The sequence below is a fragment of the Triturus cristatus genome, chromosome 2_1, assembly GCF_964204655.1.
Source record: "Triturus cristatus chromosome 2_1, aTriCri1.1, whole genome shotgun sequence".
In the NCBI taxonomy this organism is placed as follows: domain Eukaryota; kingdom Metazoa; phylum Chordata; class Amphibia; order Caudata; family Salamandridae; genus Triturus; species Triturus cristatus.
Window position 1 is genome coordinate 256,581,788 of NC_140581.1, and position 24,151 is coordinate 256,605,938.

At 43.1% G+C, this 24,151-nt stretch overlaps 1 protein-coding gene across 1 annotated transcript in view; it reads right to left on the reverse strand.

Annotated features, from left to right (window-relative positions):
• Nucleotides 1-4,045: 4,045 nt before the first annotated feature.
• The window catches only part of BRIX1 (biogenesis of ribosomes BRX1), a 69,124-nt gene continuing 49,018 nt past the window's right edge, over nucleotides 4,046-24,151 (reverse strand). Inside the window, exons 9-11 of the mRNA XM_085630969.1 lie at nucleotides 8,225-8,326; nucleotides 6,673-6,801; nucleotides 4,046-4,916 (exon numbers count right to left, since the gene is read on the reverse strand). Of these exons, the coding sequence (XP_085487095.1) occupies nucleotides 4,659-4,916; nucleotides 6,673-6,801; nucleotides 8,225-8,326 (489 nt within the window). The 3' untranslated portion in view covers nucleotides 4,046-4,658. The remainder of the gene's footprint in view (nucleotides 4,917-6,672; nucleotides 6,802-8,224; nucleotides 8,327-24,151) is intronic.

Sequence of the window (24,151 nt, forward strand, 5' to 3'; positions counted from 1 at the left end):
TCCATGCTCATTATCTAATAATCCCCCCCCCCGTTTCTTATATTTGTCCCACCGAAGGGGCATTTCAGTCTGAATGTTTCGAGTTTGTATGAATTGTATTCTTCCACGGGTGATATTAGGCCTCATGCTGCAGTGCTTGCACAACTCCTTTCCAACAAAGTTAGGCACTTCCCCAAAACATCCAGTTGCCTCCCTATTCCACTCATTCTCAGACTTTCACCACTTTATCAACAGGCAGCCATCTTCAAATGGTGTTAACCCTTTCCAAGATGGGCACACAGGACATGTATGCATGGCAGCTATCCTGAAATGTATTTGCCTATGCTTTAAGAAAAAAGTTATTCCAAAAGGAGCACCACATGCGCGTATGCATACCGGTCATCTTGGAATGAGGTTCCTAAAAGAAAATCCATTCCAAGATGTTTTCCACACGTGTGTGTGTGTGTGTGTAAGCACGGTGGCACACTTGGAATGATTTTAATTTGGCTTTAAGGGAAAACAATCCAATATGGCTGCTGCAAATGCATCTGCATGGAGGGAGGCCGACCAGGAAAACAAAAAAAACAGCAAAACCAATAGGTCTTAAACACTACGTCACATAAAAAAAAACTATGGCTTTGCCAGTAACAAGAACTTTGACAATATTACTTCAGAGAAATTGAAATGCCAAAGCTCTGCCATTAAGTGCAAGGGGTCTTAGCAGTTTCAGATTATGCCACAGTTGTTCATAACAGGGCAGATTCGGAATATGTAAATTTTCAGTACTTAAGACAAACCACCATTGCTATAGTCACTGCAACGTATTCTTGATTTTGGCACTCTTTCATGGAGATAAAGGAAGACCGAAAACTCAAGAATCCTGTATTACAGTTAGTGTATATTTTGTTTGTATCAATCTGATAGGTACAGTTTGATAAATTTTAAGTTTTAAAATGGATTGTGTGAGTTACAGTTGAAGTAAAGTTAGTTTGATCTCGGTGGGAGTTTGATTGCGCATTGTTCAAGTCCAACATGCATTTTTCTATACATGCATAACAATTAGGGCTCTCGGTTTTATTTGTTTTTATTCTTTTGACATTGCCGTCTGTAGTTATCCATATTTATTTTTTGCCATCTTTATTTATCCATATTTATTATGGGTTTTGTGAAAAAAATAAAGCTGAAACTGGTATATTTCCACATTTATTCAACCATTAAATATGCAGTCATGCTTGAATGCCTGCCAGGTTTCAGTGATATGAACACCCACAGAAGATAAATCAATGCACTTATATGAAAATATGCACATTTCTGTATCCGCCTTGTGCACATCTAATGCTGTTTAAGCCCCTTTGCTAAAATTCTTTTTTTTTTTTTTAACCCCCTTACCTACCAATCCACACAGTTATTGGCCTGGTAGTCATGGCAAAGTGTATGTAGAATCACTCAAAAAGCACCCAATTTCCGTTTTTATACACATTTAAAAATAAATAGACAAGAAAATAAATTACTTCTGTCTATTTACCTGTAAAAATCAGTAAAAACGGAAAGCCGTAATCACAATCCAGGTCAGTGTTCTTATTAGACTTAGCACAAAAGCATGAAGGATACCACGGTTAGTAAATTTAAACAAAGTACTGAGGACTGGTGTGGTTTTGAGTACTGAGTGATTTTAGATGGGTTATATGATGTATGATGGGTGCATGTCTTTATGGCTATCTACAGTGTATTGTACTCCAACTCTGCTGCCTTCGATACGGTCGATCGCAATCATTAATACACAATATACATGGGCTTTTCAGAAAGGTAATGCAGAGGTTCATTTCCCATTACATCAACCAATTCCTCTTGATTGGAACACAAGCTCCCAGAAACGACTGGTTTCCTGTGGAATAGCTCTAAGGCGGGTACACACTGGGCGTCTGTTACCACGTCCCAACCCTAAAAAGGCAACTACTTGCTTCATGGATCTCGTCGTCTTTTAGCAAAAAGAGCCATGGCAATTAAATGGAAATCACTACAGCCTCCCTTTCTGCTGCACTGGCGTGTGGAGGAAACCAGGTGGGCCCAAGCAGAGAGTACTGCTTTTGCCCATGAGGAGAGACGTGGTTTATGAAAATATCCCCAGGCTTCATATTGGAATACGATCCTCCAAGATTTTACTCCGCCTCCTGAAGAGAACATTAGACAACTCTAGATGTCCCAGGTTAATGCCCCTGTTTTCTTCAGACCTAGGCAGACAAACAAAACACTTTGCAACCCCGCCCCATCAACCCCACGGTATTCAGCCCCACCAATACCAACACACAACCACGACAACATTGCATGACGAATTGTGCTGACTCTTAGTAGCGGTGAGTATCTGGGGCGAGGTCACAGTTTAGTTCTGTATAGGTTTTGTTTTTTTCTTTTGATTTACCCACAGAAAAAAGCCACCTTAGAAAAAAGCCTGAATTTGAGGCGGTTACACCAGGACTTACATTTGTTAACAAGACCGGTTAGTATCGTCCTCATATACGGTATTGCCGAACTGGGTTGCATTTGCATTTGATTCAACCTGATGTGTATTCCTTTATTTGTCTTACAGCTATGCAAGACTGCCAATATTTTTCTTTTCTTTTCAAAAAAGGGTACCCACTGAGACCATCATCCTCTTCATGAAATCCCTAGAAACACCTTTAACAACAAAAACATCATAATACATCAATACACCATACACACAACTTACCTAAAATGTTCTCCTGTTCAGGACATTCATCAACTCAGTACCATCATCAGACTCATTCAGAATTTCTCTTGTTTAATAGCACAACCACAAATTCAAACCTGCCAAACATTAACTTGGAAGGTTGTAGGTCCCCAGCAGACAGCACATGCAAATCTGTTGGATGCATCGCCAGCACCAACCTCTACCTTCAATGAACACATCCCAAAAAACCCAGGTTACCAACTTTCCCTTTCACACATGAACAGAGCACCATGCCCTGTAAAGCACTGTACATGCTGCAGTACGTCTACAAGACCTAAAGAAGCAATGACCATTTCATTCTGACCTTAATGAAACTATACGGTCTCCACCTCCAAGGCCCCAGCATATTCAAGATCACTTCCATCACTTGCAATGCACTAACCATAACCCAGAGACATGCACCACCTCAGAACAGATAGCATCACACCACGAGCCAGGACATTGCCAGATTTGAAACAAGACACTACACACAAGGAGAAAATAAAAAAACAGGCCTTCTCGGACATTGCTTTCAGATTGGTGTTTAACCTCACTGTGCCGAACAGTAAAAAAAGACCTAATGAGGGGACAAACCTGGCCAACGAAAGGTACGAGATATATATGCAGCGTTTGCATGGACCAAACCACTCGCACTAACTTAGCCTTTAATGTGAGATGCAGTTTCCACTCCTGCAACACAGGGTAACGTGGGATTGGGAGAGCGCCAGGATATTAAAATTTACAAGAAGGAAATGAAGACAAAAAGCCTGTCCTTTTGCTTCTACAGGTTAGGTTTTTTGTGCAGTATGATAGCATAAATAGTTTAACTCTCCTTGGTATAGACTTTACGCTGAACCAAGCATGTTAGATGTGTTTGTAAATCAGAAAAAAACAATTATTCGTTATATCAAATCGGGGAACGTGGGAGTCCATTAATGGGAGTCCATTAAATAATGAGAAAACTGTAGTTTGTACACTCTATGAAGATCCCAGATTCCTACTTTACAGAATTTTCTCATACCTCACCAAGCGATTGTTGTGAAATTACTTTGTCTCCTTGTTCTTTTCTCTCCCTGTATACATTTCCTTTCCGAAAAACTATTTCTTTACTAAATGGCCAAAAGTGGTTACTCCTATGCAATTAAGCTAGATACCCCGAGATCACCTCGGTGGCATCATACTAAACCATCAGTCTAACATTATAAATGTAAACAGGCACTTTCAAAGAGTAACATACTGCTGGTGTATTATTTGCAGAAGTAAAAATCTTAACATTTTTACGAATGTTTCTAGTACATAATTAAGAGGACAAAAGAGATGGGTTGTCAGCAATGAGCATGAGTTTTGCAAAAACTTATTTATTATTTTTGCCTTAGAAATATAGGTGTTGCTCCAATATGGAAAACAGTAGTAGTACTCTGCTTTTCTTAGTTACAAACTTGAAAACTATTTTTAGGATTTAATGCTGACCATATTCAAAACAGATGGACAGGCACAACACTCCATTGTGAAACAAATATTGAACGTAGACCCTGGAAGTGGGCGGGACTCGGAGTCAGCTGCACACAAGTCCACACAGCGTGGTTGGATGCCTTGGGGCGAAGTGTGAGTGAATGAGAGAAAACCACATCAACTGACTCATGAAGTGCAAACCTTCAAGATGCCCTAGGGACATTGTATGCACAATGTGCATATGCAAAGAATATTCACAGATTGCCTTCTTCGAAGTTAGTTATAGATTGCAATTTAAGTGTTAAAAACCAGGCTATACATGCCCATGAAGGAATCAAGCCCCAACTAGGCTTGATCCCAACTTTGCATTCTATACCATCTCAGTGGATAAAAACATCCATACTCGTAAAAAAACTGCTTCATCTGACATTCTGATTTAAAGATCCAAATGTAAGAATCCATCTAATTTCCCAAGTGTTATTCCAATAGTCTTTTAGGATTAAGCATTGTTCTTCTTCTTCATCACCATCCTCTGTCGCTTGAATTCTTTGCCTTTTTTCTTTGGTTTGAGCGGCTTCTCTGGTGGACTGGTCTCTATCTGCACTGGCTTCTCCTCAGCATATGTTTTGAAGACGTCCTCTGTGGGATCTGCTGGAATAATTGCTTTGCCTTCATTCTGTCTCAATTTTTGCAAGTCCTTCATTTGCTGTTTCTCTTTGAATTTAGCTGCTGTGGCCAAGCGTATCAACCGGCGATGCTAGGGAAAGCAAACAAAAAATATGTTAGAGACATACTTTAACTTCTGTATTTAAAAGAAAAACACTTTAAAATTAAAAATGCATACTTACAAATTATATTTGCAACATAAATGTAATTTAAGATTATTTTCAGAAAGAGAAAGTTCAGCACTGATCATAAAAAGCGGTTTCCAACTCAATTATTATGGAATTATTGCACTATCACCTTTAGTGCAGAGAGAGAGACGGAGAGAGAGAGAGTTTAAAACTGGATTGTAAAGCGAAAAAGGTATTGTGGTCTGATGACTAATTAAGACCTGGAGCAGGCATTACACTGGTACACTATCACATAACATGAAACCTAATTTGATATATACCACTTTAATCGAGGTTAGCTCAGTTTACTAGTTCGTATTGTGTTTAATGATAGTACCAGTACATTTTTCAATAAGCTGCTGATAACATCTTACGTTGAAGGAAAAGAGAATTGGGGAAAGCATCTCTCTACAGTGACAATCAACGACTGCCCACTGATGGTCAACCTCTATACTCTTCATGGTGAGATTCTGTACTGATCAGCAACTGCTGTGAGGGCAATTGAACCATTTCAGCTGCTAAATTATATCCAGAAAGGCGATAGATGGAATGCCTATATTGATCTCAGTCATTGGGGAGTGATCTGGGTCACTTTCAGCGTATTGTTTTTTGCACGCTGAGCCATTCCAGTGTCATATGCAACCAGGCAGCTAAATCTTGTTGGAGTAATTCTCAATCACCTATATCGTGCAGTAACCAGCAACAATAAATAACCATTGAGGAATCCACCAATCAGCATCTCTGATAACTTGCAGCTCATTTTCTCAGTTACTTTGTAATGCAAGAGATATCAGTAAAACTTAAGTACAAATCTAGTCAAAGCACCACATGGGAAATTAAATGAACACTTCTTTGTTACCATGAGGCTCAAAGGGAGCATGTGGGACAAGAAACCAGCATTACCTGACACAGAAACCGACATAAAAAAATTGAATAAAACCTGCATGTTCTATAGAAAATAAAATTAAATAAATAAAAAATATAGAGGGATGGTTTTGTCAAAGAGCACTTTATGTAGTTTTTATTTATGCTGCTCACGCTCTCACAGCTAGTTGGTTAACTAACTTTGCACTGCGCTTGCCGGCTAACAATCTTTTAATGAATCAAATTGTTTATAATAAAAAAAAAAACGCAGTTGATCATGATGGTGAATAAGAATGCCATTTATTTTGAACTCGCTGTACGGAAACCTGCCCGGGTCGTCATCACACCTGGCCCATTTCCAAGCTTCTCTCAACCGTCCTCATGCATTCCAATGTCTACATTTCCCACACTTACACGACTGAACGAGCAGTAACACTTGAAAATACACACACAGCGCGTGACATCACAACTTTTATCCACGTAATGCACATATCAATTCTGCCTTATAGGACATTATTTATAACTATGTGTTATAAAGAGATGTTCAATGGGAACATACAAACTACTTTAGAAGGGAAAGTGGCTACATTTTATAATTGGCCATCACGTACAGTATCCTTCACATTTGAGCTATTATGGAACAATATCAATTTACTCAATTTGGCTCAAAGTGTTAACAAGGTAATCCATTTACATATACATTACAACCTTACATTTCTATAGGTGCTCTCTACTTAAATGTGCTCATTTCATCAGCCTCTTAAGGCTGAGATGCAAGGGTTCAAGTCTGGATTCAGATGGCTAAAAGGGGTTTACCATGTTTGGAGACTGATAATGTGGGTTTTCATACAAAGTTGGCCCCCCGAAGCTGCCTTGGAAAATCTTTATCAGATTCAAAACGAAGCGAGGACCAATTTCAACAAGAGCCGCATCTTCTTCAATAATCTGGAAGAAAAATGCCAATTCTTAAATTACAATCAGGCAAACAACGCTTAAAAAAAGATTGTGTACAGGACCTATAATAGACAAGTCTAGGTTTTGTTTTTGCATACCACCCCCGGCTGTAAATCACTGCCAGACTTTGTCCAGCACAAACAAACATTCCATGAATCATCACCGGTCACATGTCAGAATGTTTTTAACAAAAACATCTTCTAAAATTATTATTGATATGGATGACAAAAATATTGTATATTTTGATGTAGATTTTCTATCATTAAATAGAATGAGGGGGGCTACTTTGGTAAACAATATTTAGGACATAATATTTGTCGGATAATGTTTTGGTTATCATACTCTGGTACCATACCATCATCACATTTTCGTGGCATCATCCACACTCAACATTACACAGTAGAGTAAGCCATGCCAACACAAATGCCAAGTCACTATAGAATTATTTCTTCCTAGCACTGCAGATACCATAAGAACAAGGGGTTTGTCTAGATATGAATACACAGGCTCATCTTTTCAGTGTTAGTGGTGAAATGTATAAATTCAAGAGTACTATGGAGCTGTGGTGAAAAGTGAGTAGAATAAGGTCATAAATGACAAGGTTTCAACCATAGAATAATGAACGAAGATGCAAGGAAGGAAATAACTATAGTGTGTAGGGGCAGGGAATAAAGGTCTTATTTTCTTGTATGATTCAACTGCAAAGAATGGGAAGATATCCAGGAATTTCACTGAAGAAAAACTGATGAAAGTAATATAATGGAGATAAGAAATGAGGAGAAATTGTAGATTTTAACATCATATCCATAGAATGCCACTACACATTTAAGGAATAGGCATTATCTGTCACAGAATGGGGCCCTGGTAAACTCCAAGCTAAATAGGGAAGGGCGAGAAAATGCTCCACAAGTAAAATAATATGACCGATTAGAAATGTGTTCATAAATGTAACGGGGAACACTGGGATAGCCAGATAGTGTGGATGTGCAAGCCACAACAAATAAACACAGAAAAAAAAGTTAGCATAATGGAAGGGCATTGCTTAATTAGAGGGAAACAGTTTTTGTATAATGAGTGAAGAAAGATTTAAGAGGGCACAGAAGAGATTCACTTAGCAGCAAGCCAGTGGCTTGTAAAGCACCTGTGTTCACGTAAATTGAGGGAGATTAAGGAAACGGGGCTTTTTTTTTTTTTTAACTAGGGTGGCATGGTTTAATGCATTGTAAAAATCCACAGGAGAGAGGTTAAAAATTGCAGTAAAGTAAATAGGACAAGTTTGACTCTTAATGAAGTACATCAGGGAAACATTAAGGGTATTAGCTGGTTTAGTGCCCTGCAGAAAGGTGGAGCGTTCCGTTTTAGAGAATGGTTAAAGGGAAGAAAGTGAGATCCCTAGGACATCAACACAACTGACCTGAAAATTTCGGAACCAGATCCGGTTATCTGCTACAGTGAAGCTGAAAACGTGATCTACGAACGGCTGACTTTTTGGGTGATACCGGGGCGTGGAAAATATCTAAAGAAAAAGGGAAGAAAAGATTAAACAGGTAATGCGTTTAAATTATCAGGATCTGCAATGTATTGAAACATAACGGTCTCATATTCTGTCCACAACACTGCTCATTAAATGTTGTAAAATAATATCCAAATACTAACCCTGTGGAGCAGAGGGTTCACAAAAGTGCACTGAAAATGCATAACAAATCAATTATCTATTGTTAAGCTGTGACAAAGTTTGAAGAAAGAAACACTTAAACATCTTATCCTTGTTGTACGTTTGGCCTTGGCCATTACCTCAGCTGGGCAAATTTACCATTCTAATGGACGCCTTAAACATTTTGGGGCTCGCTTTAAGTTAGTAATGGCAAAGTGTCAAAGTCTGTATCTGATATGTTTTTTTCAAACTATTTTGTAAAGTAGTTGAACACGAAGACTAGACTTTCATATACATAACTCTTTATTGTTAAGGTATATTATGAAGCATAGATTATAACAAGTACAGAGCCCAGGAGAAGACATTTAGATCCAACGGCTCTCTAGTGTCATCTTCCCAGCATTGTATATGGTGAGGAAATCCCTCAACTTGTTTTAAATTGAATACTGTACTTGCTGCTTGTTGCTGATCAGGGGGGAAAAATTTCTTGAGGAAATTCTGTTCGTTTTGCTAATTTGCACTTATTGGGCTATTTACTTGCACTTTTTTTGATAAAATACCTCGTATAGCTGCTGTTTTGAAATCGGACTTTTATCTTTTTAACCACTTTTAAACATTTTGATGTTAATGTATTTGACGAATCTGCTACCATTCACCGCTGAGTTTACCTTGCCTCCGCTTCCCCAGTCCAACGCCGGCCTTGCGGCCGTTTGATTGGAGGGAAGCGGATATTCCCTCTCACGCCTTAGCCAACCGCGGTCTCTGTTGTTCGCCCCTCCAGGAAGGGCGGAAACTGTGGATTTACGTGCCGGCCAGCTATTTAAATCTAAGCTGGGCCGGACGCGCAGGCGGCGCGCCAAAGGCAAGCCCGTCTGCGCCAAGGACGTGACAAAGATGGGACGTATTGGTCTACCTGGTAGGAGAACTAACCAGGTTGAGGTCTTAAAGAGTCTAAATTCAAACTCTCCCTGTCAACATTTTATATCCCCCATCTCTATCTATGGAGCCTGCTCTTGTCGTAGATGCCGGTTAGACCTCCCGTTTGTACCTTCAACTGGAATTTCTAATCAGTATGCATATCTCAGGTCTGGCAATGTTAAGAACGGGGGTCTACTTACTGGAGGCCTCATTAATGCACGATCCATGGGCAAACGTAGTCAGGACATCAGAGACCTCATATTAGACTCTCAACTTGATATTCTATTCGTGACAGAGACCTGGCTTAAGGACTGGAGTAGCCCGGATATTGCAGACACGGTCCCACCAGGTTATCTTATACATAGGAAGGACCGACCGGTGGGTAGGGGTGGAGGGCTGGCCATCATTTTACGTGACTAGTTTGTTTGCACCTTTTTTTAATTGGATGCGATGTTAGAAGTGGAAAGTCTAGGTTTCTGTCTTTCTTTGAACGCCGCCTCATGCTTCTCAGGTGCACTTATCTACCGGCCTCCTGGTCAAAGTACTAATTTTATTAATCCACTTAATGACTCGTTAAGTTACCTTATGCTCAAATATGCCAATTTTACACTTTTAGGTGATTTTAATCTTCACTTAGAGCAGTGGTTCCCAAAGTGTGCGCCGCGGCACCCCTGTGCGCCGTGATGAGAAGCCAGGGGCGCCGCGCCGCCGCGCCGCCGCTCAGGATGTGGGTCGTGGAAATTGCAGCCGCAATGCCTCCCCCTCCTTTGTGCTGCTGCCAGTTCATGATCCCAGCCCTTGCCCTCTGCATCTCAATGGCTCCATTAACGTTTCGCTCATCAGCCCCAGCGCCTTACCTGCTCCTGCTGCCCCAGTGGCGAGCTGCTTATTACTGGACTCCCATTGTCCTTGCAAATAAGGCCGGCCAGGGCGAGGCCTCCTGTGCAGGGGGGCTCTGTGATTACAGCTAATGGGCCCAGATGAGTGGTCACTCCCCAGATCAAGGGCGCCTCTTTAATCGGACCCCCAGGGGGGGGGGGCTTGGCTAGATAGAAACATCTCTGGCTTCAGAGCAGCGTAGAGTTAAACGAGGCATCCTTCGGAAATGCAGAGGTGAGCATTTTATTGTCTGACTGGAACAGCACCGAGAAAATCAGTAAACTCCTCTCTCACGCCAATAACTTCAAGAAAGCCGTATGTTATTCTGTGATTGAAAGAACTTTGTTTTCTGATAAGAATAATCACCGAGCAACCAGCCTTTTATTCTCTGACAGAAATACATTTACTGAGAGACACGTCCTTCATTGGTGGTGAAACGGGAATCAGCAAGTGACATTTTTCCTTGAAGACAAATAACTCTTTCAGAGATGGGCATATCGTTTATTTTTCCACGACGATTTACTTAAAATCTTTTAAACTATGATTATTATTTTTCATTAGAAACTTTATGATGTCCCCGGAGCGTCTGCTTAAAGGTGCGCCATGGTGCAAACAGTAAAAGTGCACCCTTTCTGTAATAAGGCCCATGGTCTCTCTTTTATTCAGGGAGGGACTTTTTCATCCTTTCTTTCCTATGCCACAGTTTTCCGATTTTTTCCTGCTTGTTTCTCCCTTTCCTTTCTCTCTCTCTGTTACTCATAGAAAAAATCTGGCGATGAAAATTAGAGCCAGGTTTTCAAAAACGAGTTCCTGCAAGCGCCATGTCAATCCACCTGCACAATCTATGCACTGCCAGGTGCTGTAGCTACTCCAGGGGTAAATATCGTGCGTCATTGGTGAGGATTCAATGTGTAAAAAACTGGAAAAGAGAAAAACGGAAGACATTGCAAAAATTGGAATGAGTGCAACATGGTATAATAAAAAACACAACAACCAAGAAAACAAACAGTCTTCCACCCGAGAATAACTCAGCTGGGAAACTGAATCAAGCAGATCTAAATTATGAGGACAGATGTGGTATCAAGATAGCTGAAAGAATATTAAGGCCAAGCGCAAGGGTGATTGTAAAATGAGAAAGATGCGCTGTGCAGTTTTACTTCTTTGCAGACACTGAGAGCCGTAGGTGGACGAGGGTTTTGTTTTGCGCAAATTAAAAATGAAATATAATTTTCCTACAGTATATATGAGCAGTGAGGAAAGCAACAAGTTATTGATTTATAATATATGATGCTCATGATGGGTCATTAGCAAATTAGCTTTAGCGCGATTAACAAGGAATTTACTGAACACTCAGCTCCTACAAGTAAACACATTCAGAAGACAGGACAAGCATTTCTAACAGACACCAATGCGCTGGCCAAGTTCTTCTACTGAAAGGGAGACTGACCCTCCTGCTTCAGAACGTGGTCTACAATTCCATTCAGACTCCACGTTTAAAATAGTAGAAACATTTTTAAATGCTAGTCATAGTTTTCCCACGGCGGTCTTGGTGTTCACTCGCTGCTCGGGGGCTGTCAGTCCCTTTTTCAGTGGAATAATTTGACCAGCGTATTGGTGCCAATGCTTCAAGCCACATACAAGTGGATCGCAGTTCTGTGTCCTGAGGAGAACCCCAGCATAAAGGATGATGTAGTGGGTTCGAAACGCAGTACCTAATGTTACAATTATTATTTGAAAAAAGAGAAAAGAAAAAAAAAAGAAACTTTATGATGAGTCTCTTTGGAGTTACCTCAAAGGCAGTGAAGTGACTGCTACAGAGTTAAGATTTTTTTTCATCCTGGGGCTGAAGGCAAAAATGGAGAGCCCGATAGGGACCCATCTTGACACCTGCTTTTTAGAACTGCACCGGCAGGACCCAGCCCACTTAAAACACTGGGTAGATGGGCTCTGGTGAGCCACTTTGGGTTCATCAGAGCCCACCCCACGTAAACTTCTTGTAACGCCACAGAGCTCCTTGAGCCTCTCTAGCAATTGAGATGTACTTTATAAGCAGGGGTGGGGAAATCATATCGCCCGACGCCCGAACCATGTTGATTTTTACCTCGGGCAAGAAGATGTAATGTCTATTTTGTCCTACGGACAACTAGACATTAAATCGCGTACATGATACAGGCTGTGGACACTCTGGGTCTCACAGCCAATCAGAAAGGCTGGCAGGGAGCTGCAAACGATTTTGAGGCCTCTGATTGGCTAGCAGCCCATGGCTGGGCTCTAGCCAGTGATTGGCTGCGAGACTGAAACTTCAGTCTCAACAAGCGGCAATCTCAGCAATCGGGTGTCTTGCCGATCAATGGGGTGGACGTTTTAACACAGGAGGATAGCACAAATATCTCGCTGATGGTGGCGCGACCTGAAACTGGGGTGAGGAGGCAGGGGGGCATTAATGTTTACAGGCTAAAGCCAAGTGAGCTTGCGGCATACGGGGGGTAGAAATACAGTTAACTTTATCTTGCTGATCGCGAAGGGAAGAGGCAATGCACACATCCTGCTGAGAGCTCAGCGGATTGAAGTAAAAATAACGGCATTACCGAGTGCCCTGTTCAGATTCCACAAGAGAAAACAGAGCGCGCTAACTTGGGGTTTGGAGCGGACTGCTTTTTAAGTGGAGCTCAACTATGCAGCGACTCATATTATACTAAATGTGGTGTTAAAGAATTGTACTGGGGCGTAAACGTTTAAAATTCCTGCAATCGGTTGCATTAGAGCAAACGAGCAATCTGTTTGTTTTACCGCATATTGCCTGTGAAAGCTGGTGAATATTAAAAGTGGTGGGCGGAAATGTGAATTGTATTAATTTCCTTTATAAGAGTGCAACAGAAACTGCTATCCGTTACCTGCAAAGTGCCTGATCGAAGTCGGCTACTTTTTGCCCGGATGAGAATCGAGGTGGTGAACAGTGAGCTGCTGTGTGCTGTTACATAATATATGTAAAGACAAAGAGAAATTCCAGTGTCCCGAATCGGACACTCATTCATTGGTGGGCTAATATAATATGCGCCTCACATTGCACACAATGTGACACGAGTTAATAGTATTAGTCTCGTTCTCTCTCCTTCGCCTTGTTTTTCTGCTATTTTTCAGAACATGTGCCTGTGTAACAACATTATTAAATAACTGCTTGGATCGTGACTGCTTCGTGCAGCCATGTGCTGCAAGCGCCTTTCGGCCCTGTCTCTTTCTCCCCAAACCCCCTCCTAAGATGTTTCTCGCAGCTCATTACTTGCAGTTTAACTGTAGGGGTCAAACCACATCAGTTCAATCAGAGGACGCCTGGCACATTACATGTTGCGCGTTCAGGGGGCACACATTGTCTGCTTTCTTCCAGGAGACAACAAAGAAAAGCATTTCCCACTAGTGCTCTAACGTCAGTTGTAACTATTGTGTATTTACAAGCTACAACGGAACTGGTGGAATTTATAGAATAGAAAATTGGCCAATTACCCCTAACACTCCCCTGGGACAGAATGTCCTGCATGTTGGCTTGCACAGGAGCCATGCAGCATTTGCAAGAGACACCCCAGCACTCTGTAGTAGCGTGTCCATGAGCTCTGAGTCACTAATCGCCTTGCAGCAGCCGAATTCCAGTACTTTGTCATAGTGAAATTTACTCCTTTCAGTCTTGTAATCTGCACACCTTAGTTATATTCAGCTCTCAAACGACCCTCTCTTGCTCCCTGCTGCTCAGAATGTGTGTCATAAACTAACTGAAAAATATCAACACGAACTGCACATGAGTGCAAAACCCAGTAATGCCCGACTAACCACTAGTCCTCGCAACCTCTTCACAGACTCCACGCACACAATTTGTTTTTTGCTAAAGTACCTCAAGTTAGAGTGTTCCTGCGGTTATAAAAATGTTCTCTTTAATCCTTCCTGTTGCTCCAGGGAGTTAAGTTATATATCAACTACTAAACATGCAATAAAGATGCCAACAACTCCACACCTCCTTGCACTAATACATGCTCACTAGTGTCACTCGGTCTCTCTCTCTCACTCTGTCGAGTCTCTCTCTCACATCAAACCTTCAAACTAGCATACTGGCTTTGGAGCCTGAGACGGGCACATTGCAAACAGATCACTGAAGAAAAACTCAGCCTGCTGATCTAACCCAGTGGAATCGGAGCAGGGGTGCTGCAGGTCTCTTTTTACCTTGTATGTGGTAGCAGGTTCAAAAGCCCACCAAACTACCATACTCCTATCTATCTATGGCACGTAGGTTACAAACATATCACTGCAGCAGACTTTCGACATCCTTAACTGTCCTTCTATCAGTAATGGAGGCTGTAATCAGAAAGTGGCACAGTTTGCCTGTGATCAGATTTTCTCAAGCTCTATTTAGGCAAAGAGCCCTCAATGCTTGGTTACATTAGAGGTACATGAAGAATGTTTAGCCTGTTCTACCCCCTATTGTCGCCCCAGAACCTCATGCCCAGCCCAAAATCCCTCTCGATGCCTGCACTTGCCCCTCCACATTATTTTTTATTCTGACTACAGAAATGATTTTTGGGGGTTTTCAGGGTCATAACCCCACATTGTCACTGGTTCACTGTGTCACTACTAGGTGCATCAAAGCCTCCAAGACAGGCCCGCGGATACAGAGCTGTTTCATTGCATGTGAGCAGAACCCACCCCTTCCACCTCCGGTGACCACAACCTTTTTCAGCAGAGACCCGGTGGCGAGGCACCTCACAGCCTCCACCTCTACCCCAGGTAGTCAAGGGTTGACCCAGCTCTTTGACAGTTTGATGTTGTCTCTGGTGGAGTTCAGTGACCTGCAAGACGGCTGCCTGTGGCTAGCTTGAGAAATCTGCAGCAAAACTTGCACAGCCACCCGTGCATAGGGATGCATATGCAGTCTGCACATGAGGGTGCCTGTGTTTAGGATGGTCTGTCAGAGATTCCTGCCTGCTGTGCTAAATGTTCATGGTTTGGTCAGTGCATGAACTAATAGAGGTTTCATAATGTCTGATACCGCATTTCCCACTGATCAACATAACTTTAATTTCAATGAAAGCTGTCCATTATTATACATGTAGTTACCTGAAGGTGAAAGACCACAAAAAGTTAGAAAGTATTTTGTTTTACCCTGCCCCCAGATTCACTCCCCTTGCCTCCCCCATTTCGTTCAGCATCACACTTCCCATATTTTTTTTTTAATGCACTTCAACCACTGAGCAGACAGCACCTTCTCCAGCCTTGTACACTGGGCCTGCTACCACCGCTGCACTCCCACTGCTCTTTGAATACAGTATTCGGGACTTGCTGCCATGGGTGTGACATGAAATGTTGAGTGGTTGCAGTTACTCACTAGTCCCCGTCTCAATGATGCTCCGCTTTCCACTTCTAGATTTATTGTCTTTTCAACTTAACACTCCTTACCTTCGCTGTGAGACTAACACTTGCTTTTCAGCTGCGTGACTGCTACATGTCCTACATACCTGAAGGAGACAAACTTGAACACCCATTGCTGATCTGCGCAGCACCTCTTCATGTTAGGGAAGCTTACTCTGCTGCAGCCATTACTAATTGCAAGAGAGAACCCTGTACAGCTACTGTCAGTGCTGCATATGCTCTTTGTGTGGGAGAAGAATGTGGAGATGTAGCAGTGAGTGCACCATAATATAATAACATCACACCTGCCTCTTGTGTATCTGCTACATGATTTTGCTGCCCCATGAACCTTCATAAGCTCTTCCAAGAAGTGCAGTTATTCCCATCCACACGTTTATCAGCGCATCACATCTGAGGATTTTTGAAGCTGGACAGCTATGAGTTGGCCCTATGATGGAGAACACCCTTCTGTCCTAGAGGTTCATATTTCGACAGTCTGGACTGTGCCAAAAACACTTCAAGAAATGCAGTCTGCCCTCTGCCTCTAGGTACTATTTCTCTACATATGAAAATGTGTTACATGCAAAATAGTTGATAATTGAGTGCAGTGCACACTGACATCTGCACACATGCTGTACAGCCAGCCAGAAGAGTTGCATTTAAGAGTGCATGACCATGCACTGCATAATTGGACTTGCACTTGAAATATATATTGCACAGTATGTTGCACTGATTGCAGTGCAGGGTCTCTCCGTGCAGACCTACCATAGTGATTTATGGAGTAGGTGGGGCAAGCAGTTACCTTCCCAGGACAAGTAGATTTGTGTAACATTTTGTCCCCTGGCCAAGTAGATTTTTTTGAAATTTCCACACCCCTGAAGATCTTTGTGTTTGCAAATAAAGTTTTATGATGGTGATGGCTACTTTCTGAATCCTTCATCATGTCTAGGCTTGATTCTTCATGTAGACCAGTGGTTCATAAAGTGTGCGCCGCGGCACCCCGGTGCGCCAGTTAAAAAATGGTGGGGAGCCACGGCCAACTGCCAATTAGGTCAAGGGAGCCACAGGTCAAAAAAGTTTGGGAACCACTGACTTAGAGGATAACTCTGAACCTGGCACAGATAATTTTTCTCAAATTCTAGACCTATTTTCACTACAGCAAATAGTGAATGGTCCTACCCATCTGGCAGGTCACACCCTTGATGGGGTCTGCTCGAATTTACCTTGGCTTGCCACAGACACCCCCTTCCCATTAATCTGGTCTGATCACACTTTTTTATTCCTCTTAGAATTACAATGCCCCCGAAGACACAGATTGTGAAACTTTTTAATAAACCTCAGCAGGGGCCTTCATGGGCAAAGATTGTTTAAGATCCCAATTTATCGATGGTGGCCAAAAATCTTGCCCCTGTTTTGACAGGCAAAACAGAGATAGACTCTTGCTTTTCTCAGTCCTGGCTTACCAATATCGGCAAGGCTATTATGCCCTCGGACATAAAGAGCAAGCCGTTAAAACCTAAAAATCTAAATACTCCCTGGTTTACGCCCCAATTGGCTCAAGCACGACTGCATTGCAGGCAACTGGAGCGACAGTGGAGAAAGGGATACATGGAGAAACAAAAAAAAATATTTAGGGAAGGTAGGAAAGCCTATTTTTCCTAGATTCAACTGGCAAAAAAGGAGTTTTTCACAAAAAAAAAAATCAACACAGCTAAAGACAATCAGAAGTTGATTTTTCAAATTGTGAAGTCTTTTACTACACCGATGGCGGAACAAAGGGAGCTTCTTGCCTCTCAGTCGTTATGTGATCAGATCTCCCTGTTCTTCGAGGAAAAAACCCTCAAAATTCAGAAAGACTTTCTAGGCGGCAATTCCACCCCCGATCCTCCTTTGGTGACTAGCCTAGCCTCCATTTCTACATTTACACCTGTATCGCTAGATATGACTCTTATAGCCATGGAAAAATGTAAATCAGGGTCTCCATTGGATGCCTGTCCTCCATCAGTCCTTCACAAATTGTCAGAGGTAGCAAATCCCATGATTAATCAGATTGTCAATTCATCCCTCAGTACGGGCGTTGTCCCAGCTGATTGGAAGTTGGCACTGGTTAAACCACTGAAAAAAAAAAACATACTGATTCGGCAGTGCTCTCAAATCTCCGCCCTATCTCACTTCTCCCTATTCTGGCCAAAATCACAGAAACTTTTGTTTTAAAGGAGCTTACAAAATTTCTTGAATTCTTCACCCATGCCAAGCTGGATTCCGGCCCAAACATTCTACAGAGTCAGCCCTTATTGAAGTTTCCGATTCCCTGAAAATGATTGCAGATAGAGGCAGGAAGGGGGTTTTGATTCTGTTGGATTTGTCGGCTGCATTCGACACGATCTCCCATGACATTCTTTTGAGGCGTCTCGAATGCAGCGGCATTTCAGGTATGGTGTTGAGGTGGATTAAATCCTTCCTGGTCTCTCGGAGACAGGCTGTTACCCTAGGTCCCTTCCTCTCTTCGGAACGACCCATTACAGCAGGAGTCCCTCAGGGATCTTCCCTAAGTCCACTATTTTTTAATGTCTATATGGCACCCCTCATTACCCTGAGTAACTCCTTCGGGATTGAGGCTCTGTCATACGCAGATGACACTCAAATGATTATCTCTTTGGAGAACGACTCTACGCAAGCTGAAATGAATTTTGAAGTCTGTCTGACTGCGGTCCTTCAATGGATGTCGACTAATCATTTGAAGTCTAATACGGACAAAACAGAGATTCTTCCCATAGGGATGGACACTTCTTTCCACCCGTCTAATTGGTGGCCCAATGGAGCAACTCCACCTCCTGAGGTTGTGAAGGTAGCCAGGAATCTAGGAGTCCAATTTGATAACTCCCTCTCCTTTCTTCCCCATACGAAAGCGGTCGCAGGAATGTGTTTTGGTTTAATTAAAACCCTAAAAAAATTCTTTAGGTTTCTGCCTTTGCCTGCTAGAAAGTCTGTAGCAGTGGCCCTGATACTCTCTCGTATTGACTATTGTAATGGGCTACTGGCTGGAGTTAATAGGTCAGTCTTAAAGAAGTTTCAGGTGGTACAACATGCTGCAGCCCGCCTGGTACTTAAACTCCCCAGAAAGTCCTCCGCTTCCGCCGCCTTGAGTAAACTCCTTTGGCTCCCGGTACCCAAAAGAATTCTTTTCAAGATACTTCTTGTTACGTTTAGGGCAAAGATGAAGGTCGGTCTCAAATTTACTAGGCCGCTCAGATCTTCCTCGGCAAATCTTCTTAAACTGCCCAACTTTAGATATAAACTAAAAGGCGCAAGAACCCTAGCCTTCTTGGGTGCCAGAGCATGGAATAAGCTGCCAGCCCAGATCAAACTCTGCAATACTGAACCCTCATTCAGGAAAGATCTCAAAACCTGGATCTTTGGTATCTCGGATGACTTTTGTCTTGCCCTGATCTAATTACTTTCAGTAAGTCAATACCTTGTTTTCCTACTACTGTATGACGTTAGCGCCAAGATACTCCTCGCGGAGGGATAGCTGCGCTTTATAAATACAATCTCAATTCAATTCCAGCCAGGAGTCTAGAGCCCACACGTCATACCTACTGTCACATACACAAGACCACAGACCATACCACAAATCTCCCCTTTACAGACGTTTACCCAACACAAAGTAAAACTTGCAATACATAGAACAACAAGCAGCGCACACACACATACATACATTAAACCAATAAAACAGTCAATCAATAAATTAAATAATCTCTTAACACGAGAACTCCTCCTACGAATCTCAAACAGATTTCCACTGAGTTGTAGTACTTTTGGACTGCGCATTTTTCACCAATCCTGTGTTTCAATAACCATCCTTCTCAGCACTCCCACTCACCTTAGCCATACAGGATAAATTCCCCCACTGACTTTTAGCAATCTGCACAGAATTTCCATACACTATTTCCGTCTGAGTAGGATGTCTAAATTTAGAGATACCTTTTCTCAAAAGCAAAGTATCCTTGATATGAACCCAATCACCAACTTGCACCAGTTGGTGATTGAGTTTCCTCTTACCTTCCAGGACATCCTCCACCTGAAGCCTACTGGCCTCATCACCTGCCACTCTGGCTTTCTAAGCCAGTACCTGCACATCAACACCCACATCAATCACACCGGACATTCAATCTGGACACAGACAAGACCTCACACTCTCTCCCCCCCCCCCCTCTCATTAACTTCAAGGGTATCTGTCCACCAACACTTTATTAAATCTTTCAACTTTACCGTTGAATTTTGGGCAATACGGAGGAGTACGTACATACTTAATTCAATGTTTTGGAAAAAATCCTACATTGGAGCGGAAATGAATTGCACTCCATAGGCAGATAAAACCTCAGCAGGAATACCGTCTTTGTAAAACACAGTTTTGAAAAATTTCAAAACACTTTGAAGCATTGGGCTCAGCTACTCCTTTCACCTCCACCCATCTAGATAACTGGTCGATCATCACAAAAAAATATTGCATCTGCATGGGTTAAACATTAAATGATCCAAAAAGAAAAGAAAAATAAATCAATAGATACTTTTTTGCCAAACACTCCCTGAACTCAAAGCAATCCTAGATTCTGGAACCAAAGTGACAAGATGCTTATCACTAATGACCACACTCCTGAATACTATTTAGTCTACTTCCGTGTCCATGGATCACCACCAATATCACGATCTTATTAGTCTCTTGGTGGCAGTCATGCCCAAAAGCCTTTTACGGAGGGTTTTCCCTCTTCTCCCCCTGAATGTGCATAAAACACTCCTCCAAGCATTAGCCGCCTAGACTGTTGCAGCTAATGAGTCCTCCCTTGATAGATTTCAGGTGGTTCAAAACACAGCAGCCTGCCTTGTCTCCAACTCTCCCGCTAGGACTGCCTCTTTCCCCCTACTTAAAGGATTACACTGGTCGCCAATCCGCAAGTGGATCAGATTTAAAATCTGCTGTATTATGCACAAAGCACTAAACTGCATTGGCCCTAGCTACCTAGCAGATAGGCTTACCCGTTACCAGCCCTCCAGAACACTCCGTTCAGGCTCTAAGTCGCTACTTTGGGAACCTCGCGTTAAGAAATTCCGCACAGGTGGGAAACCCTTTTATTACCTAGCCCCCTCCTACTGGAATCATCTTCCCAGCCACATTCGGAAATGCCCAGTGTTAGACCTGGCATCTTTGGCATGGTTACCCCAGACTTTTTGCCTCTACCTCCTGTATTTTTGATGCTATGCTGGATTTCGTTTTTGCTGGTTTAGATGCTTTGGGCACTTTGCCACTGCTGATCAGTGTCAAAGTGCAAGTTCTCCCTAGGTAAATTGTTATATTGATTGGTTATCCATGATTGGTATATTTGTTTCACCTGTTAGCCCCTAGTAAAGTGCACTGGGCGTGCCAGGGCTGGTGATTCAAATGCTACTAGTCGGCTGCAGCACTGATTGTGCCACCCACAGGAGTAGCGCTAAAATGATGTCTTAGGCCTGCTTGCAATGCCTATGTGCAGTCCAGGACTGCCATGTCGACCTGGCCAGTGCAACCACTGACCAGGCCTTATCCTTCCCTTTCTGTACATGCCAGGCATCCCTATGGTGGCCCTAGGTACCCCCCTGGGCTGGGTGCAGTGTATCTGAAAGGTAGGGCATGTACTGAGGTGTGTAACATGCCCTGGTAGTGAATTACAACCATTTTCGTTTTTCACTGCTGAGAGGCTATCTTGCCCATAGGACAGAATGGGGGAGGCTGTTTACATGCCTATCTTCCCATAAGGGCAATATAGAAAATCAGAGTTTGGTATCTTTGTGTTCAGAATTTAATTATACATCTTTTTAGCAAGATGGTTTTTAAATTCACTGTGTGAGAATAGCACTTTAGAAAGTAGCTTTTCTCCTGTTTAACCTTCCTGTGTGCAGATTGGCTGACTGGTGTCATGTGATGGGCTAGGTGGCTCCAGGAGTCTGGATGAGTCAGCAGCAGGGTGAATAGGGAGATCTGCTTTAGATGGGTGGGAGGAGTAGCCCCTGGGTTTGAGTAGGGCTGCCTCTGCCAGCACAATGCTGGCTCCACCCCCTGCTGGCCAGGCTGAGGACTCTGCCTCTGCTGGCACAAAGAAGGCTCCACCTCCTGCTGAGCGTCTAACGACCCTGCCCCTCACTCTGAAAGGAACCAGGTACTCCAGGGCAGAGCACACTCAGGAACCGGTTTGAGTAGGGGAATCCCCCGACTGAAACACAGAGACAAAGACTTGGAGGGGTATAAGAAGAGGACCCCAGACACCTAAACTTTAGATCACTTTGGAACTAAGGAGGAACCTCTGCCAAGGAGAAAGCTGAAAAGAACTGAAGAGGAGAAGACTGCCTGCTTGCTGTTTTGCTTTGCTGCCAAGGAGAGGGGGAAGGACTTTGCTGTGTCCCCTTCTTTTGATTCTGATCTCCAAGGGCCTGAGAAGACCTGGCTCCCTGTTAAGAAGTCCCAGGAACAAAAGGACTTTACCACCAGCTCCCCTGGAACTCTGCTGAAGGAGTTCTGACCTGCCTTGGAGTGCTTGCTCAGTCTTGGGGCCTCAGGGGGTCGTTTTGCTGTGTTTGGGAGCTGGGAAGCAGAAGCGTGAAAAAGAGTAACTGGTACCCAACGCATCATCCGATTGCGTGTCGCAAGAACGAGAGTGCGAGGAGAATTTCATCGCGGCGTCATCGCAGCACCCGGAGTCCCCGCATCGCCGAGTGCGTCGAGCATCGTCCCGGTGCGAGAAGATTCCTGACGCTGCGAGGGTCGTCGCAGAACCAGTTTGCGGGCCGCACCACTGCCGGTGCGTGGAAGTATCTAGTCGCTGCGTGTGTCGACGCAGAGTCCCGTCACGCATCGAGGGTTGCGGCGCCAGAAGTCAGCGCTGCGCCGCGCTTGGCGCCGCATCGAAGATCGTCGCATTGCACCTGTGCGTGAAGCTTCCCCCTAAGAAACCTACGCAACGAAAGCCAAAGTCATCGCATCCTCCCCCTACAGATCGGAGCCGGCGCATCCACCTCTGCTGCGTGAAGCAGGGCTGCTGCAAAGCCTCCCCAAGATCTCCGGGAGTATCGCATCGCCTTTGCCATCTTCTTTGTTATAGCTTTTGGGAACCTTATCGCAACTACAGGTACTGTTGGGCACGAGAGTGTCGCATTTTGTGCATTGAGAGTCGCATTGTGCAGGACACCGACGTTTACATCCTGGAGTACTTTCTGCAAACTCTTGAACTATCTTTAAAGTAACCTTTTTAATTGTATGTTGGTTTTTCTGTAGTATTTGGTCTTGTGAAGTTTTTAGTAAAGATCCCTTATTTTTCTAAAACTGGTGTGGAGTAAATCTGTGGTGTTTTCACTGTGTTACTGTGAGGGTTGGTACAAATACTTTACACATTGCCTTTGATAGCCTAGACTGCTCAGGCCAAGCTACCTAGAGGGTGAGCAGGGGTTATCTTAACAGTGTATCCCCCTTTCCCTGACTAGAAGCAAGGGTCCCTATTTGGACACAGGTACCTACCCTGCCAACTAGAGACCCCCAGATCTAACACCCAGTCTATTTACTATCCTGAAAACTCCTAAAAACTGAGCTCTTCTGAAATCTCTTCTCGTTCCTAACTGTTGAACTTCCGTAGCGCGGAGATACTCCTATGGGGGTGATTCGGGCACTTTATAAGTTCAACATCCTGCTCATAGCACCACACCATTCACATACACTATCACTCAACCAATGCATTCTTCAATTTCTTCCTCCTCCCCGGAATTCCCTTGATTAACAATAAGCAGCCTTGACAAACAGTCCGCTTTACAATTCTTGGCCACGAAATGTACATTACTTCAAAACTGAATTCCAGTAGCTTTACGAACACGTGGCAAGTCTGGCCGTAGACTTCTTTATCTCGCATCCTTTGAGAATGTTCACATAAGGCAGACGGTCTGTTTCGAGACAAAATTTTCTTCCCTACAAATAAGGCTTTAATTTTTCAACCCCACAGGTGCATGTCAGCATCTCTTTTTCGATCACAGAATACTGTGCTTCTACCTCAGTCTTTGACATGCAAATCCAATAGTTGTCTCCTCGACAACATAATTCTCTGAAAGCACTGCTCCCATCCCAGAAGTGCTCGCATCAACCGTAATAAATGTTTTGCAGCCTGCCACATATGGTTACAGAGCAGGGGAAGATACCATATTTTTGTACATTTCTGGAGCATTCTGTCAAATCAGAGCAATTTTGTAGAAATGTAGAGTAAAACTGCCACATCCCCAACAAAGATGTAAGTTGATCTTTATCTTAGGGATGTAAAGCCTTTACAATCGCCTCCACCAAGCCTGGCTTGGGTTTGACACCCTCAGATGAAAGAATGTGACCAAGGTACTGCACCTCCTTGACTGCAAAAACACATTTGTCTTTTCTCAAAGTAACCCCACTCTCACATAAAGCATTTAACACTAGTCTTAAAGTATAATTGT